Below are 18,576 nucleotides of genomic sequence, written 5' to 3'. Positions count from 1 at the left end.
GTACTACACAAGGAAGTGAAGTGGAGGATGAGAGGTAGATGGTCAGGGAGTTCTGGAAGGGCAACACCATCAACTATGCCCTTGAAAACATCAAACTGTCATGAGAGGAAGTGACATTCTCCAATGTGCACAGTGTGTGCCAAGCCTTGTGGCCAAAGGAGCACAAGAATTCTGTGGTTTCCCAAAGGAGCAAGTCCCTGCCATTCACCAGCAGATAGCTACCCTGGCACACAAGGCTGGGTTTCGTGATGTGGATAATGCTAATGTGGCAGACCTCGAACTGCACATCCAGGAGCTCACAGAGGAGGATCTCTTCCTCCTGGATGAGCAGCAGAGCCAGGAGGAAAGCGAGGTGCCAGAGGAAGAGCCACCACCAGCCAAGCTTACCATGAAGCACCTGGGAGAAATCATAGCATTTGCCAAAAATGCGGATGACCAGGCAATGGACCACAACCCACAGATGGATAGAGCTGAGCAAAGCAAGGTCGAGCCAATGCAGGCAGTGAATGCATACCAGGGGCTTTATAAAAAAAAAAAAAAAAAAAAAAAAAAAAAAAAAAAAAGTGCTGAGGCATCACAAACAAGACTTGAGCAGTTCTTCACTCCAACATGACTGTTACCACCTGAACCACAGCCATCCACTAGTCAAGAGGAAATGCCATTGTTGCTGACTCTGATCTCCAAGGGCAAGGGCGTTATCTTTAAATGAAAATCTGTTACCAGGAGCAGGTCCTCATCATCCTTTTCTGTTGCCGCATCTCCAGTCACTCCACTCCGTTTCCTCTAACACGTGGTTTCCTGAAGTTACAGGCACACAGTCTCCAGTCTCCCTGGACCCTGAGGAGCCTCTAGAATTGTCCCTGGGGGAGGAGGTTCTCCCGACGTCTCCAGCATGTGAGATGGGGAAGGGCGATCTTTAGCCACCCCACTACCACCGTTTCCTCTCTCATGCTTTGGTGAGAGAAAATATTTCAAGCACCAGCAGTGATGGAAAGACTTAAGGGTGGCTCAATCACACTGAGCTCTTACTATATTACAAGTAGGTTTACATACTTAATTCATGCTACTTCCCCCTTCCATTTACTTCCATGACCATTATCACGCATCATCATAGAGCATATGGTAATACAGTATTATAGGTGTGTACGCTTTAAGATGTTTGTAATCTTTATTCTTTCATAAAATTACCTGGACCTGGTTTGGTGGGGGTCAGTTAACCTAACCCTATTTTTCCCATTAAGTTATGTACTCCATTATATGAGTTTTCGCTATCTGAGCAATCCGCCATTAACATATCCCACTTGTATAACTAGACCCACCTGTACACTGCTGCCAGCCCTGTCTGCCCCATTTTATTGTTTTTTGTGAACCCCTCTGTTTTTTCTCAATCCTTGTTCAAGATGGCTGGAAAGAACATGTCACATGAGGGAAAGGTCAGAGTCCTCATTTTACAAGAAAAGGTCCCTGCTGAAGAAACTACCAGATATGTGCAACACTGAAGACTTATGGCTGCATGAAGTAGCTTGCCAGCTGTTCAATTCCTGCCATTAAATTCATGTTCTGGTCAATCACACAAGACTTTATTAAGGTCACAGATACTCCTCTGGGGCAAGAAGTACTCAAGACCCCTAGCATGACAGCAGCAGAGTTACAAATGAAACCACTCTGATATCCTCGGAATGTATCACACATCATTCAACATCATCTTCAAAAAGAGATAAATTGGTTTGTTGCCATGATGCCAGAAAAAAAAATGCACAGGCACATCTTGAATTTCACCAAAAATATCCTCCTAGGACACTAGAGCAGTGGGAACATCATGTGGTGTGATGAGAGCTTATTCCGGTCTGTTGAAGGGTGTGGTGTTAGGGTATGGCATCAATGAAGTCAGCAGGTACAATCCTCAGTACACCAGGAAAAACTGAAACTCCCAAACCAATTTATGATCTGGACCTATTTTAGTGATACTATGGGAAGAAGCAGACTGTATTTTCTCTCACAGAATGTAACAAAGAACAGTGACTGACATTTGTGGGTGTCAGAACAGCATTTGCATGCAGTTTATGGCATTCATGATTGTAACATCTTTATGCAGGATGGTGCACTGTGTCACTGGTCCAAAAAAGTACAGAACTCAGGTGTTTAAATGATAACAATACTGTTCTCACGATATGTAATGGCCGGGGAACACCCATGACCTGATTCCAACTAAAAATGCTTGATCATACATGAAACGGAACCTTAATTCTCACAATAGCTCATCTGCGCCCCACCTAACAAACATAATTAAGATGTGGATGCAAGAATAAAATGTGGAATACTTCCAGAGTCTGTCTGATTCCATGCCAAATGGTAATGAACAACAAAATTCTGGATCATCAGCTGTGACCTTAGTTGGCAATACCTTACCTTATTTTTTATTTTCACCATAAAATAATTGCATTACAAAAACAGGGAGTATTGCAAAACTTTCTGCAGTCAGTGTATGTGAAACCAAATTAGTACATACCTCACACTCCATTATGGACTGGTTAAGCCACACCACCAGGTCCAACACATAGAAAGTTTTGTTGGTTTCAGAAAAGATGCAGTCCAAGAGCGCATACCCTTTGCTGCAGGTCTGACGATTTCCACCCGGCAGCAAAGAGGGAAACTGGTTAACCATCAATCCAGACTTCGAATACGCCCGTGTTCGGCCCTGAAACACCAAAAGAACAACAATCTGTACTTTAAACTTTCTGCATATCAATCATAGTTTTGCATTTAGTAATTGTTATCATCACCCTAAGTAAAAATTCCACACTGACATCAGGTAGGAACATCCAGAGAAGTGTTCCCTCTCTCTTGAATACAAGTATCAAAGTAAGTTCCAGGTATCAATCTCCCCACCTCTTATTATGTATAATGCATAATGCTGCTGTAATGTATGTCCTGAGTGGTGGGGTCACCACCTTATACCAATAAAATGAGAGGAGACAGGATGGAAAAATTCCCATGCTCCTACTCCCTTTGGCTACATTTTTTGTAACGCAAAAGTTTTCCTGTATGTGTGTTTTCAATCATCTCTATGGAGTAATCCTTCTTCCCACAGGTATTACACATATACTGAAAATAGGAAAGATTAAGTAAGAATAAAATGTGTGTCACAATTTACATTTCCAATGTGTGAAATACATTATACAAAACTACTTATTAAGAAGCATCATCGACTCAGCTCTAGTTACCATTTAAGTAGCGTTACCATCTGGGTACTCTATAAAGGGTGGAGGAATCCTAGTCTACAGCACCCTTCCCTTTTAGCCACATTTATGCTACGCAACATTTGTTCTCCACCACCTGCAGGGAGACTTGCTACCCTTGAAAAAGACCAAAGAAGTATGTGACAAAACATTTATAAAGAAGTGTGTACGTGCATCAATCACAGCTTGGACTTGTGTCTGAGATCTCTGTATATATGTCCATCCATCATCCAATCCTCCATTGTCCCATGAGGAGCGTAGGAGCCCGGGGCTAGGCAATTGGTCCCGACATTAGATGAGAGTGACCAGCCCTGAGTGGCATTACATGAGCAATCAAACCTAACCACTCCTTGGATATAAACCTTCACAGGCTCAATCCAACTGGAGTGCAATAATTACCCACTAAACCACCAGATGCCAAAATTTGGTTATATGGTTACCATCCAGCGTATTACATGGTTTCCTGGTGAACAGGAAACCTATGTGGCTTGTCACTCAGTGTAGAGTCACCCACAGGCAGAAGGAAGAGGAAAGAATGAAGGAAAGAAAGACAGAAGAGGGAGTGTAAAGTCACCCGTAGGCAGAAGGACATGGAAAGAATGAAGGAAAGAAAGACAAAAGAGGATGGAGGGAAAGATGGATGGAGGAGAGGAAAGGGCAGACACCCGAGAGCAGCACCTCTGTATATATGACGTGTATGATTTTCATGTTTAGTTACAAAGCCTGTAGTCACATTTCATGCTCATGCTGTATCTCCTAATTCTGTCACTGGTCAAAAATCAATGTCCAATTCTTCCTCAAATTTCTAGTGCTTCAAAACTTTTTCTGCAGTGTGTTTATGCAGTATGGTATTATAACATGACAAATACTGAAAATATATGTAACATGAAAATTTGATACATTTTTTTTTTTTTTTTATGTGAGGAAGAAGGAACCAAAGGCCACGACCCCGCAAAATTGCTCCTTCCAAGAGAAAAACAAAATTTAGGAGAAAGCCAAATTCAAGATCCGATCACTTCGAGATGCCTGGACACACTGCGTTTGAAAGACTGGAGATCATAGGAAGCAGGAAATACAGACAGAGGGAGACAGTTCCAGAGCTGACCTGTTGCATAAATGAAGGACTGAGAGTAACAGTTAACTCTTGCATTAGAGAGTTGGACAGAAAAGGGATGAGAGTTTGCTGCTAGATGGGTGCTACGTGCCTGTCGTAGAGGAGGAGAAGTGCATGCCAACCGTTCAGAGGAGCAGTGACCAATGATGTAGCAATAGAAAAGAGATAAAGATGCAACAGAGCAGCGAAGAGACAGAGGTTGAAGGGAGTCAGTAAGAGGAGGAGAGTTAATGAGACGAAAAGCTTTCCCTATTGGGAAGAGTTGTATGTGGGGAGCCTCCCCACACATAAGAGTTGTACTCCATGCAGGGGCGGATAAAACCCCTGTATAGAGTCAACAATTGTGCAAGGGTAAAGAAGGAATGGAGACGGCTTAGCACACCTAATCTCTTAGAAGCAGATTTTACAAGAGATGTAATATGATCGTTCCAAGTCCCGATGCAGGATTAAGCTGAATATTATTAATCATTAGTGGGTACACCTGTGGAAGATTCTGTAGGGTTGATAGGTGTAAGAACTGAGTCTTTGATGCATTAAAAACAACAAGATTATTTTTACCCCAGTCAGAGATACGAGCCAAGTCAGACATAAGGTGTTCCATAGCCTCATCCCTTGTTTCCTGAAGTAATTGCTGATACGGACGTTGCGGGAACCGAATGGAAAGGTGAACGGTGGAATCATCAGCGTATGAGTGGATAGGGTTAGATGTACAGCTTAGGTCATTGATGATTAAAAGGAAGAGAGTAGGTGATAGTACAGAGCCCTGAGCAATACGATTGTTGACAGATCTAGGAGACGAACAGTGGCCATCTACAACAGCCGCTATAGAATGACCAGAAAGGAAGTTAGAGATGAAGGCAAAGATAGAAGCATAGAAACCGTAAGAGGGCAGTTTGGAAATTAAAGACTTATGCCAGACTCGATCGAAAGCATTTGAGATGTCAAGTGCAATGGCAAAGATTTCGCTTGAAGTCCTGAAAGGAGGACGACCAGGAGTCTGAAAGGTAGGTGAGAAGAAAGCCAGTGAAGTGTCCCTGATGGAACCCATACTGACGATCAGAAAGAAGGTTTTCATAGGAAAGATGCTTTAAAATTTTTCTATTAAGAACTGACTGGAAAACTTTTAAGATAATGGATGTTAAAGCAATTGGACGATAGTTAGAGGGTTGGGAATGGTCACCCTTCTTTGGGACTGGCTGAATGAGAGCAAACTTCCAGCAAGAAGGAAAGGTACAAGTTGACAGACAAAGGTGAAAGAGTTTACCTTGGCAGGGTGTAAGCACAGAAGCACAGTTCTTGAGGACATCAGGAAGGACTCCATCAGGCCAATATGCCTTGTTAGTATTGAGGCCTGAGATGGCAGAAAATACATCAGCTGAAGAAATTTTAATGTTAACCATGAGGAAGTCAGAGGGGGGAAGTGATGGAAGAACAGCACTGGAATCGTCTAAGGTGGAACTGGAGGAGAAAGTCTAAGCAAAGAGATCTGCTTTATTAGTAGAAGAAATAGCTACAGAACCATCAGAGCAGTAAAGAGGAGGGATGATGAGGTAAAGTTGTCAGAAAGGTTTTTGGCAAGGTGCCAGAAGGAGTAGAAAGAATTCGAGTTGGAGAGTTGAGAGCATTTAGTACGGATGAAATTATTATTAGCAGAGCGAAGAACAGACTTAGCACAATTCCGGGCAGAAACGTAAAAAAGATGTGATTCAGGGATGGGTTGGCTCTGGTACCTTTTATAGGTCCTCTCCTTGTTGCAGACAGCATTAGAACAAGTGTGATTAATCCAAGGCTTTCTCGCATTAGTCAAAGGATATGAGAATGTATGCTTCCATGCCTGAGATAATAACCTCTGTAATGCACAAGGAACACTCGGATGGCTTCCGGCCATGGAAGCAATAATCATTCCAGGGAAAATCAAAGAAGGACTGCCTGAGGGCCTCCCAATCTGCAGCTCCAAAGTGCCACAGACCACGTTTCTTTGGAGGATCCACAGGCCTTACCGGAGCGATAGGACAGATTAAGGTAATAAGGTTATGATCAGCGGAGCCCAAAGGAGAGAAAAGATTAACAGTGTAAGCAGAAGGATACGTTGTAAGGAAAAGATCATGTATGTTGGAGCTCTCTCCAAGACGGTCAGGGATACGGGTAGGGTGCTGTACAAGCTGCTCTAGGTCATTAAGGATAGAAAAGATGAAGGCTTGTTCACCAGGTGGATCAGTGAAAGGAGAGGAGAGCCAAAGGTGGTGGTGAACATTGAAATCTCCTAGAATGGAGATTCCAGAGAAAGGAGAAATGGATAGAACATGTTCCATCATAGAAGTAAGATAGTTGAAGAATTTTTGATACTCAGTAGAATCAGGGGATAAGTAAAGAGCACAGATATATTTAGTCAGAGAGTGACAAGAAAGCCGAAACCGGAGTGTAGAGAATTCAGAAGAATCGAGTTCAGGAACACGTGAACAACAAAAGTCATGGTATTTGCATCTACATTCATATTCAAGGGCAGAGTACTTATATTTATTTAATACTGTAACTATATATACAATATAATATGACTTAGTTAAGTGTAAGGGCGGATCAGCCAGATTGACTGCTGGGAGTGATTGTAGGTATAAATTTGTTTTGCAAGGAAGTGCAGACGGATATGGTGGTGTGGATATGCTTGTGAAGGAACAATGGGTGGAATGAAGAGAGAACCTGTATTTTTTACATAGGAAAAATCATCAGAGAAATTACCAATATGCCGGGAATCGAACCCGGGACTCTCAGAGTGGAATGTTATGAATGTACTGAGAGTGAATGAAAGAATTATAGCAATGAAAATTTTGTTTGATAGGCTCACTATTTCACTCATTTCGGCATATGCCCCACAGGTTGGCTTGGATGATGTACAAAAAGACAGATTCTGGGATGACCTGATACATGTGGTAAGTGGTATGGAGGATAATGAGATTGTAGATATGGGAGGGGATTTAAATGATCTTGTGGGTGAAGCAGCTCATGGATATGAAGAGGTACATGTGGGATGCTCATATGGTCCGAGGAATATGGAAAGGGAAAGGATACTTGAATCTGGGGAGGAAATGAACATGACTGTGTGCAACACGCATTTCAGAAAAACAGTTGGGAGATGGTAGCCAGACTGACTATATCCTGGTCAGGAGGGTTGAAAAGATGTTGGTGAGGGATGTTTAAGTTATAAGGCACTAAGAGTTTGTGCAGCAATACAAATTACTATTATGTTACATGGTGTTTACTCCATTAACTGCGCATGGCGGTTTTTTGGAGGTGTCCGTGGTGCGCAGACATAGGGGTGAAAATGAAATTTCCCAAAGGCCAAAATTTGTCTTAGGAATTAGAGACTTCACCAGACCCTGTTTCAGAAATCTGCTACTAGGTTCGCTTCCGTCGCCCAGCTGTGATGCGGGGTAGGCACTGAAAAAGTAGCCAGTGCTTAATTTCTTTTTAATTTTGACGCAAAGTAAAACACCTCAAAACATATTTTACACATCAAATTACCCAGATGGCATGATATGCTACAAAGAAATCACAATATGGGAGCCCTTTGATTATATATAATGTATTATAAGTGTCATTTTGTAAACTCCGCTTCCATCAGTTTACTCATCTCTGTAAGCATAACATAGAGACAAAACCTAGGCAATTTTACTAGAACCATCCATAAAGCAAGATAACAGTGATTAAAATATTTGTTGTTCGTTAGTATCCACAAAATAAAATAGATGTGCAGCCGTATATTTAGCAACACCTTTCGATATGCCGCCCTGCCTGATGTATGACTTTTCCTAACAATACAGACCTTTTGGACATCTTGGTCATCTTAGTAACCAAAGTCTAACACATATAATTCTTTTAAATGTTTCCCTGGCTCCACTGCACAGTTTAGTAAGTTTAAACTTCAACTCCTCATACTCTGTTATGATTATAGTGTCATACGGCATTGCCGTTTGTTTGAATTGATATGGCTGACTCACCAACTAAGCAATCGTTCAGTACATTATTTTCAGTGGAACTGCTTACTACTTTAAAGCATACTAAAACACACACATCAGAAGTCCTGAAGGTAATCTCTTTTTACTAACTGCACATGATTTATTCAAATATATGTAAATAAACAGCACACTATTTTAGTCCCCAAGCTAAGATTCTCTGAAAGCCTGGTTATTCTTTCTTTACAGGTATACTGTATATATATGTGCTTGATTGAATAGGAAAAAATATTCCTATAAATAGCAGTATTATTATAAACTTAGTATTAGGTACAATTTCACAGGTCTTTCAAACCCTGCAAAAATATTTAATCAAGGCTGGGTGACGCTAGACCACCTGGTGGCAGACCGCTGAAACAGGTTTGGTGAAGCCTCTAATTGAGAGAACACAAGCCAAAGTATATAGTAATGAAATATTAGCTCAATATTTACCTTGGTAAAGCCATGGATGAACATCGAAGTGTCTGATTCCCTATTGGAATGTATGGTTTTCGTTTTCTTTTTCGGTTTTGGTTTTGGTTTTGAAGGCTCAAACATGCTTGCATGGATTGGCCTTGGTCACCATGGCACTATATTCGAAATTCACCTGTGCAGCCAGGGCTGTATTGAGCAGTCGCACTCGGAACAGCCCAGGATGTATAGAGCAGTTAACGGGTTAAGGAGCACGTGGTGGAGAAGAGGACCTATGTACCTAAGAGGAAAATATGGAAGTCAGAGAATCAAGCAGTAAGGGATGCTTTCCATAAAAAGATGAGTAGAGCAGTAGCTAAACAAGGAGCTGTTGACAGAAGTGTAAATGAACAATACAGAAATCTCAAGAACAATCTCCTGAGAGTTACTGATTCAGTACGTGGATGGACATGGGGCCATCGAAGACATATGGAAACATGGTCGTGGGATGAGGATGTAGAAACTGCACTTAAGGAGAAAAGAAGGCTTTTCTGGGAACTGAAATGGGGTGGTAACACAGAGGAATACGTTGGCTGCCAAAGTGCAGGGCTAGAGAAAGAGGTAAACACGGCAAAATCTGGGTCTCGAGAATTTTACTGGATAACCTAAATGGTGCTGAAAGTAGGAATATGATATCTAAGGAGGCAAATCAGATGAAGAGGGAAAAGAGGGATATCATAATTGAGCAGTGTGTGAAGAATGATGAAGGAAAGTAGTGGTGAACAGTGAGGATATTAAAGATACCTGGAGAGAGCTTTATTACTGGTTGCTGAATGAGGAGTTTGCCTGGAACGGGGAAGGTTTGGAGTCAGCAGATCCAGTGTTTGGTCACTGGCCTTTGATTGATGCTGCTACTGTGAGCAAAGAAATAGATGGGATGCAGGTGGGGAAGGCAGCAGGTGTGTCTGGGTTGACTGCTGAAACACTGTAGGCCTCAAGAGATATAGGAGTGGATTAAGTTACAGATTTGATAAATATGATTATACACATGTGTGTTGTCCAACATGACTGGCTGTATAGTGTGATTGTAAATGTGTCCACAGGGAAGGGTGATGCCCTGGAAAGAGCATATTAAAAGGGCATAAAACTTTTGGACCAGATAATGAAAGTAATGGAGAGAATTCTGTAGACATTATATGGGCATTAATATATATTTCATAAACACAATGTACAGGATGTAGTGTCTGTTGGAGACATACACAGCTTCCCACTAGGAATGTCAATTCACATAATGTCTATCCACAATCTTGTTGTCCCAGACCATCAAGAATCCTTAACCATATGATGTATTTCAAACAACCTCGTAGTCTAGACGACCAAGAATTTCATGACGTATTCAAACACTTAGAGTAACCAGCCCTAGTCAGTTAGTCCACATGAATGGAAATCTACCAGACATTACATCACACACACACATCCTCTCCAAGCTGTATATAATGTCGGAGAACTTCCCTTCAGATCAGAGGGGGTTGGAGAGTAGGCCAGATAACACGGGGATCAGAAAGGGGAGAGAGGGGCTAGAGAGAAGGCCCAACATTAGGGTCATCAGGCAGTCACGCTCCGTTACGATGTAACTCACTATTGATGTAAGTGCGTAATAAAACTCTATAGCCCAAGAGTGCTGTAACTCACCTCATTGACACTATGTCTCATGACTTTATTCTGGCTGTGCTTGACGATCCACAATCGACTTCCCTATCTCTCTACAAGTACTTACGACGATGCTATCAAGAGGTCTGGATGGTGTGATTAGAAAAAGAGAGTGAATACTGATGAGATGTAGTTTAGGTTTATGCCAGGAAAAGGGATCACTAAGCCATATTCATTGTTCAACTGCTTCAAGAAAAGTATACAGTAAGCCCCCGCGTTTGGCGATCCAATTAGTCTGGCGAAACTACCGCCAAATTCGAATTTCGCCAAACGTGAGTTCTTTTTACCATATAAATTGCCTATAAAGTGCCTCAATCAGTCTTTGGTCATTGCCAAAGTCCCCCTTTTGACCCCTAAAACACCATCTTTCGAGCTGAACTAAAATCTTTTGCCTTCACATATTAATACACATGTAGAAAACAGACCAATAAACAATAAATAAAGCTAATAAGACATGATATAAAGGTTGTAACTAACCGTAAATAGAGTGAAGATAGGCTTGCTTGGCTGGGGACGTCGGAGTGGCAGTGGGGGCAGCTTAGTTGCTACCACCACTTTCCTCATCACTCTCTCTCTCCTCCCCCATAACCCCCTTAGCAACCATTTGTCTCGCTTGATCATCCACTTCATCGAAGCCAGAATAGTCAGCATCCAGCTTAAAGAGGGCAGCGAAGCTTGGCTGGGGAGGTTGGGGAGGTTGGGGTGGCTGGGGAGGTTGGGATGGCTGGGGAGGTTGCGGCTGTTCTTGTGGCTGCTTTTGGGGCTGTTCTTGTGGCACATCGAGTGGGGGGAGGTTATCAATGATTTCACGGTTATCATCGTCTACGGGAATGGTGGCAATGACGTCTTGGATATTGCGTTGTCTGTCCAGATTCTCTAAGAAAAACTTTGTTATTTTTGCCTGCTTTGACATTTTCAATTTTTCTTGATATTGTTCAACGTGCAGCCACCAGGGGACCGCCAAGTTTGAATTCAAATCGCCAAGCGCGCATTCGGTGGTCCGTGGCCACCCTACCGCCAAAAGTGAGTTTCGCCAAGTTGAAATTTGCCAAACGAGGGGGCTTACTGTATAGGAAAGAAAAGGGATCTGTACTTTGTTTCTGTTGATTTGGAGAAGGCCTCTGATACAGTCCCTATGGAAGTGGTGAAGTGGGCAATGAGAATGACTGGGATTGAGGAGTGGCTGGTTAGAATGGTTATGGCTATGCTTGTGGGTGCTCACACCCAGGTAAGAGTGTGGGGAAATTAGAGTGACGTGTTTTCTGTGAATGTTGGTGTGCATCAGGGGGTCAGTCTTGAGCCCCTTATTGTATACCAAACCTTCTTATGTGACTTCAGAAATGGACTCCCATGGGAGATGTTGTATGATTAAGAGTTGGTGTTGGTTGCAGAGAACGAAAGGGAGGCAAATGAAAGACTCAGGAAGTACAGAGCTCATATGGAGCACAAAGGCTTGACAGTATCATCATCATCATCATCATCATCATTATCATCAAGACCTCCTTTCCCACTCTAGGGCAGGGTGAGGAATGGCAATGTCCAGACCAGGGTTGGAGCAATTACACTTCAAAAGTTTAATTACAATTACAATTACTTTCTTTGTTTTAAAATTACAATTATGATTACAAATACAATTGGCAATAGCAATTACATTACAATTACAATTACTGCAAAACAAAATCAATTATAATTACAAATTCCTGAATTTGGAAAAAAAATGTTATGGTTAAGAAAAATACAAATCTGGCATTCTGAGACTGTCCAATATTTACAGTGGCACAAACTAATTTGACAACAAGAATCAAGATTTCATTTTTGTACAAGTTGTGGACAACAGTAACTAAAGAGCCTGTAGTTTTTCAAACAATTCACTCGCACTTAATAAACTTGCTCTGATGAAGCAGATGTAGCAGTACACCCAGCTACCTCTCTTGCAAGGTTCTTCAGTGGATGCAAGGCTTGTGACACTTCTTTCCAGTATAGCATTGGATCACTGGAAAATGGCAGAGCTCCTTCCTCTACATATTGCATCAACAAAAGACTCAATGACACTGTGCTTCCCTCTGATCCCCATTGATTTTGGAGCTTTGATGAACATTTTTGTAGAAAAGAGAACAGTCTGGGTCTTTTTGATTTCAGTAATCCTTCTGCTAGATCATCCTTGTCACACTCTTTATTCACTGCTGACCCCTTGTGAACCACCTCCATTTCTTCAAGCATTTCCTTGACATATGCCAGCACTTGGTCCTTCTGCTCTTGAAGTGAAAGCCAGTCCAGTTTGAGCCAAGGATCCAAAAAAGCTGCCATTGAACATCTCTCATTTCCAAGTATGGATCCAATAATTTCTTCACAGAGTCCAATGGCACTTTAGCCAGTTGTTCACAGTACTGTAATTTGGTATTAAGAATTAGAATCTTCTGTGAGTGTTAAGTCCCTGAATCACTGGTCCAATAGCAGTTATAGTCACCTTCTTCTGTCCCTCCACAACTTCCAAGGCCTTGTGAAAAGGTTTGAGGACAATCACATGCTCCTTTAAGGAAGATACTGTATATCCACTGGCATGATTTTCTTACTCCTCTGCTCTCACTGGGACAGAAGATTAATTGCATTATTCATCTCTACAGGGTTCTTGAGTATAGATTTCACCATTTTCAGCTGTGAATTCTATCTTGTCACATTTTGTGTCTGGAGAACAATCCCTTTAGATCAAAGGTACGGAGCAGCCACTGTTGATTTCCTCACTGAGTTGATCAAGGATACAATTTTCTGATGCATTGATGAGAGTAGTGATTTTTTGATATTTGGGTGAGTAAACCCATATCTCACACAAAGTTGCTGAGCATGTGCAAAACATCCCATTCTTTGAGGAAGGTGAGTCAGAACATCTTCTAAGCAAATATCTTCATCAATGATGTTGGAGTCACATGAATTTCCAGCCCCCTCTTCTTCCTGATCTATGTAGAAACTTGGCAAGGAAATGTCAAATGCATTCACCATTAAGCTGCATTATCAGCTACAACTTTCTTTACTTTCCCTTGAATACTGAACCGACTGAGAGTTTCCTCATAGGCAGATGCAATGTTAAATGCTGTATGGCGGCCATCTGAATTATCACAACCAAGGACACGAGACTTGAGTTCCCTGTCTCTGCTAACACAGTTCACTGATGGGAAGTGTGTGTGTGTGTGTGTGTGTGTGTGTGTGTGTGTGTGTGTGTGTGTGTGTGTGTGTGTGTGTGTGTGTGTGTGTGTGTGTGTGTGTGTGTGTGTGTGTGTGTGTGTGTGTGTGTGTGTGAGCCATGAGGAATGTGTCAAAGAGAGTGTGAACGAGTGTGTCAAGCCTTCTCAGTCTGCTCCTTTTTATTCAGTCCAGCCTGTCCCAAGCAACCTGAGTAGTAGTTCTTTGGTGACATTGGCATCAGTGACTGGTAAAACCTAGGGATAAGGGAGGAGCAAGGGCTCTGGACCATATCCCTCTTCCACTACGAGATCTCAGGCCTCGGCATTTCCAATCGAAGGGGGACCAGGAGCTGCATCAGGTCCCATGAGAGAACAGGTGTTCGGGACAAAGTCAGTAAAACTGTCAAAATGCAGTTTAGGTGGGTTAATCCTGGGGCATCTTAATCCCATAATGACAGCTTGGCACAAGGTTACCTTACCAGTACCACTTTCCTCCCCTTTCACAATTACAATTGTTACAATTAATATCCATCCATCATCTAATCCTACGTTGCCCCATGAGGAGCGTAGGAGCCCGAGGCTAGGAAAGTTGGTCCTGGCATTTAAGATGAGAGTGACCAGCCTCACTCATCCCTGAGTGGCATTAAGTGAGCAATAAACCCCAACCATCCCTTGGATATAAACTTTTACCGGCTCAATCCGATTGGAGCACCTTTATTACCCACTAAACCACCAGGAGCCAAAATTTGGTTATATGGTTACCACCCAGCATAGTAAATGGTTTCCTGCTGTACAGGAAACCATTTGGCTTGTCACTCAGTGTAGAGTCACCCACAGGCAGAAGGATGAATGAAGGAAAGACACAAGAGGGAGTGTAAAGTCACCAGCAGGCAAAAGAAAGAGGAAAGAATGAAGGAAAGAATGACAGAAGAGGATGGATGGAAAGAGGGATGGAGAAGAGGAAAGGGCAGACACACGAGAGCAGCACAACATCAAGCGAGTGGATGGTGAGTGCCCCCACCTACCACACAACTTATCAATTAATTAATTACAATTACAATTACTTCAATTTTATTTTAAATTACAACTATTATATTTCAGCAATTAATTAAATTTCAATTAAAATACAATTACAATTACTCCAACCCTGGTCCAGACAGCCCAAATTTGCCCAATCCAATAAGCCATGCTTCCATTCACTCATCATTCAAGCCCCTGGAATCCTGGCTCTATTGGATACACCAAAAACATTCACCACGTTCTGTAGCTTCACAGAAAATGCAAATAAAAGTGATGGTATCCAGGCTGGTGGCAGTACTGTCAAGGAAGAGGGAAAGTGGCCATGTAAAGTTTGGCACAAGAGCGTGGGATGCTCTTCAATCGTGTGCAGTGAAAGTCATAAGTGTGTGCATAAGAGATGTAGTAATATTAGAGGTATACTATGAGATAACGCTGATTTTGTGTGTATGGTGCATTGGGGAGAGCATGTGGAGATTGTCAGGTGTGAAAGGATTGACCTTGTTGGTCAGTTGAGAGTTGGTTTCATTTTTAAAGGCTCCAACATGCTTGCATGCGTCGGCCTTGGTCACCTAATGGCAGCTTCCCATGCTGCACGATCCATTGCAGCCTCCCTGTTCAGTCCCTTAACCCTGAGGTCACACTTAACGACCTCGACCCATGTCTTTCTCGGTCTACCCCTCATAACCCCACCCCCAATATTAACACTTCTCACTTTCCTCACCCAATTATCATCCCCAATCCTCTCATGTTCAAACCATCTCAATCTACCTCTCCTCACCACAACACCAATACACTCCAGTCCCATCCTACCTCTCAACTCATCCATCATAAACCCAGCCCCCCCAGACCTTGCACACAGGGACACACTACACACCCACCTAATCATTGTCATTTCTGCACGTCTGAGCCGGCGAATATCCTCTTCCTTTACCGCCCAGGTCTCACTACCATACAGCATTACACTCCTAACACATGCTGCATACAAAGACCCCTTAGCACATAGGGAGAGCCCTCTCAATGTCAGGAGAGGCAAGAGCTCCCTGAACTTCTTCCAACCACTTCTCACCCTAGCCACAGAGCTAGCTCCAGCCCCACCTCCAGCACACAACATGTCTCCCAAATAAAAAAAACTCTTCCACACACTCCAGAGATTCATCAGCGAGTTCAATCCTTTCACGCCTGACAATCTCCACCTGCTCTCCTCGACACGCCATACACATAAAATCAGCATTATCTCGCAGTCTACCTCTGATACCACTACATCTCTTGTGCATCCATTTATCACAAACACCGCACAAGATAGAATTACTTCCCACACCCTTGTGGCAAACTGTGCATGGCCACTCTCCCACGTCTTTGACAGTACTGCCACAAACTCTAGATATCATCACTTTTGTTTTATCTGCATTTACCCTTAAGCCCTTGTGCCCCATACCATCTCTCCACTTCCTAAACCTTTCCTCCGCATACCTTTTGTTCTCCGCAATCAACAACAAATCATCAGCATACAACATCCCCCACGGAAGTCCATTTCAAAAGTCACGTGAGAGGGCTTCAAGTACCATGATAAACAACTTGGGACACAAAACTGACCCATGATGCACACCAACATTCACGGAAAACTCATCACTCAAATCTCCATTCACTCTTACCTGGGTGCGAGCATCCACATACAGAGCCATAACCACCCTAACCAGCCACTCCTCCAAGCCATGCTTTCTCATTGCCCACTTCACCACCTCTCCAGGGACTCTGTCAAAGGCCTTTTCCAAATCAACAAAAACAAAATACAGATCCCTTCTCCTACCAATATATTTTTCCTGAAGCTGTCGAACAATGAATATGGCATCAGTGATCCCCCTATCTGGCATAAACCCAAATTGCATCTCATCAATATTCACTCTTTCTCTAATCATACCATCTAAAACTCTCTCCATTACCTTCATTATCTGATCTAAAAGCTTTATACCTCTATAATTTCCTCTTTCCAGTGCATCACCCTTCCCTTTATACACATTTACAATTACACTCTTCAGCCAATCATCTGGGACAACACACTCATAAATAATCATATTTATCAGGTCAGTGACTAACCTCACCCCTATATCGCCTGAGGCCTTCAACATTTCGGCAGTCAACCCAGACACATCTGCTGCCTTCCCCACCTTCATCCTGCCTATTGCCTCACTCACAGTAGCAGCATCAATCAAAGACCAAGGGCCAGATACTGGATCTGCTGGCTCCAAACCTTTCCTGTCCCAGTCAAACTCCTCATTCAACAACTGGCTACAATGCTCTCTCCATGCATCTTTAATATCCTCACTGTTCACCACTGCCTTTCCTTCATCATTCTTCACACACTGCTCACCTATAATATCCCGATTATCCCTCTTCACCTGACCTGCCACCCTAAATATCAAATTTTTCCTTTCCCCATGATTAAGGTTATCAAGTAAAAGTCTCTGTGACTCAGACTTGTAAAAGTCTCTGTGACTCAGACTTTGCCCTGTATACCTCTCTTCCAGTCCTACGCTTGGCAGCCAAGTATTCCTCCTTGCTACCACCCTTCTTCCACTCCCGGAAAAGTCTTCTTTTCTCCTTAACTGCAGCTTCTACACCCTCATCTCACCACCAAGTTACTTTATGTCTTGGTGGTCCTCTTGTCCAACCGCATGTTACATCAGTAACTCTCAAGAGATTGTTCTTGAGGGCTCTGTACTGTTCATTAACGCCTCTGTCTACAGCTCCCTGTTCAGCCATCACTCTCATCTCACTATAGAAGGCATCCCCTACTACTTGGTTTTTCAGCTTCGATATTTTCCTCCTAGGTACATAAGTCCTCTTTTTCATCACTCGTTCTTAAAGCACCATATCACAAATCAATAGTTTGTGCTGCTGCACACACTCCTCACTTCCTATAACTTTAACATCCCTCACTAACCTCCTATCAGCCCTCCTAACCAGAAAATAATCTAGCTGACTGCTATTTCCCCGAGACACGTATGTAATTAACCTAATCTCTCTTTTCCTAAAATATGTGTTGCACACAATCATGTCCGTTGCCTCCCCAAACTCGAGTCTCCTTTCCCCTTCCGCATTCCTTATACCATATGAACATCTCCCATGTACTCCTTCATAACCTTGTGCTGCTTCACCTACATGACCATTTAAGTCCCCTCCCAAAACCACTATCTTATCATCCCGCATATCACCTACTACATGTATTAAATCATCCCAAAATCTATCTTTCTCTGCTTCATCCAATCCTGGTAGAGTTACTTGGGAGACATGTTACATGCTTGAAATGGGGCTGGAGCTAGCTCTGTGGCTAAAGAGTGGTTGGAAGAAGTTCAGGGAGCTGTTGCCTCTCCGGACATTGAGAGGGTTCTCCTATTGTGCTAAGGGAGTTGTTTCCCACGAACATTTAATCCAATTCAATTTAAATCCAGTTGTTATAAATATTTTATGAACGGAGGATGCCTTTATGCATATGGACTATTTGTTTTTCCTTCCTCTATTCAAAAAAAAAAAAAAAAAAAAAAAAAAAAAAAAAAAAAATTTGCAGCATGTGGTAGGAGTGTAATGTTCTATGGTAGTTATACCTGGGCAAAAGCGGACGAAGATTTCTGTGGGCTAAAACTTGTAGAAATGACAATGATTAGGTGGATGTGTGGTGTGTCCTTGAATATGAGGCCCGGAGGTCTAGGTTTTTAAATGAAGAGTTGAGAAGAAGGATGAGACTGGAGTATATTGGTGCTGTGATGCGGAGGGTTAGATTGAGATGGTTTAGGCATGTGGAGAGGATGGGGGATGACAATTGGGTGCGGAAAGTGAGAAGTGTGAATGTCATGCGTAGGGTTGCGAGAAGCAGACTGAAGATGACCTGGGATGAGGTCATAGAGTGTGACCTCAGG

The 18,576-nt window shown here is 42.6% G+C and overlaps 1 protein-coding gene across 1 annotated transcript in view; it reads right to left on the bottom strand.

Annotated features, from left to right (window-relative positions):
• The window catches only part of Snup (snurportin-1), a 103,258-nt gene that overhangs the window by 60,063 nt on the left and 24,619 nt on the right, over positions 1-18,576 (bottom strand). Inside the window, exon 5 of the mRNA XM_080283385.1 lies at positions 2,510-2,698. Within this exon, the coding sequence (XP_080139511.1) occupies positions 2,510-2,698 (189 nt within the window). The remainder of the gene's footprint in view (positions 1-2,509; positions 2,699-18,576) is intronic.

Source organism: Coenobita brevimanus, chromosome 97 (genome assembly GCF_032717465.1).
Source record: "Coenobita brevimanus isolate Jiangsu-jjx chromosome 97, ASM3271746v2, whole genome shotgun sequence".
Classification (NCBI taxonomy): Eukaryota; Metazoa; Arthropoda; class Malacostraca; order Decapoda; family Coenobitidae; genus Coenobita; species Coenobita brevimanus.
Note: the sequence above shows the minus strand (reverse complement) of the source record. Positions and strands in the feature narration are given on the sequence as shown.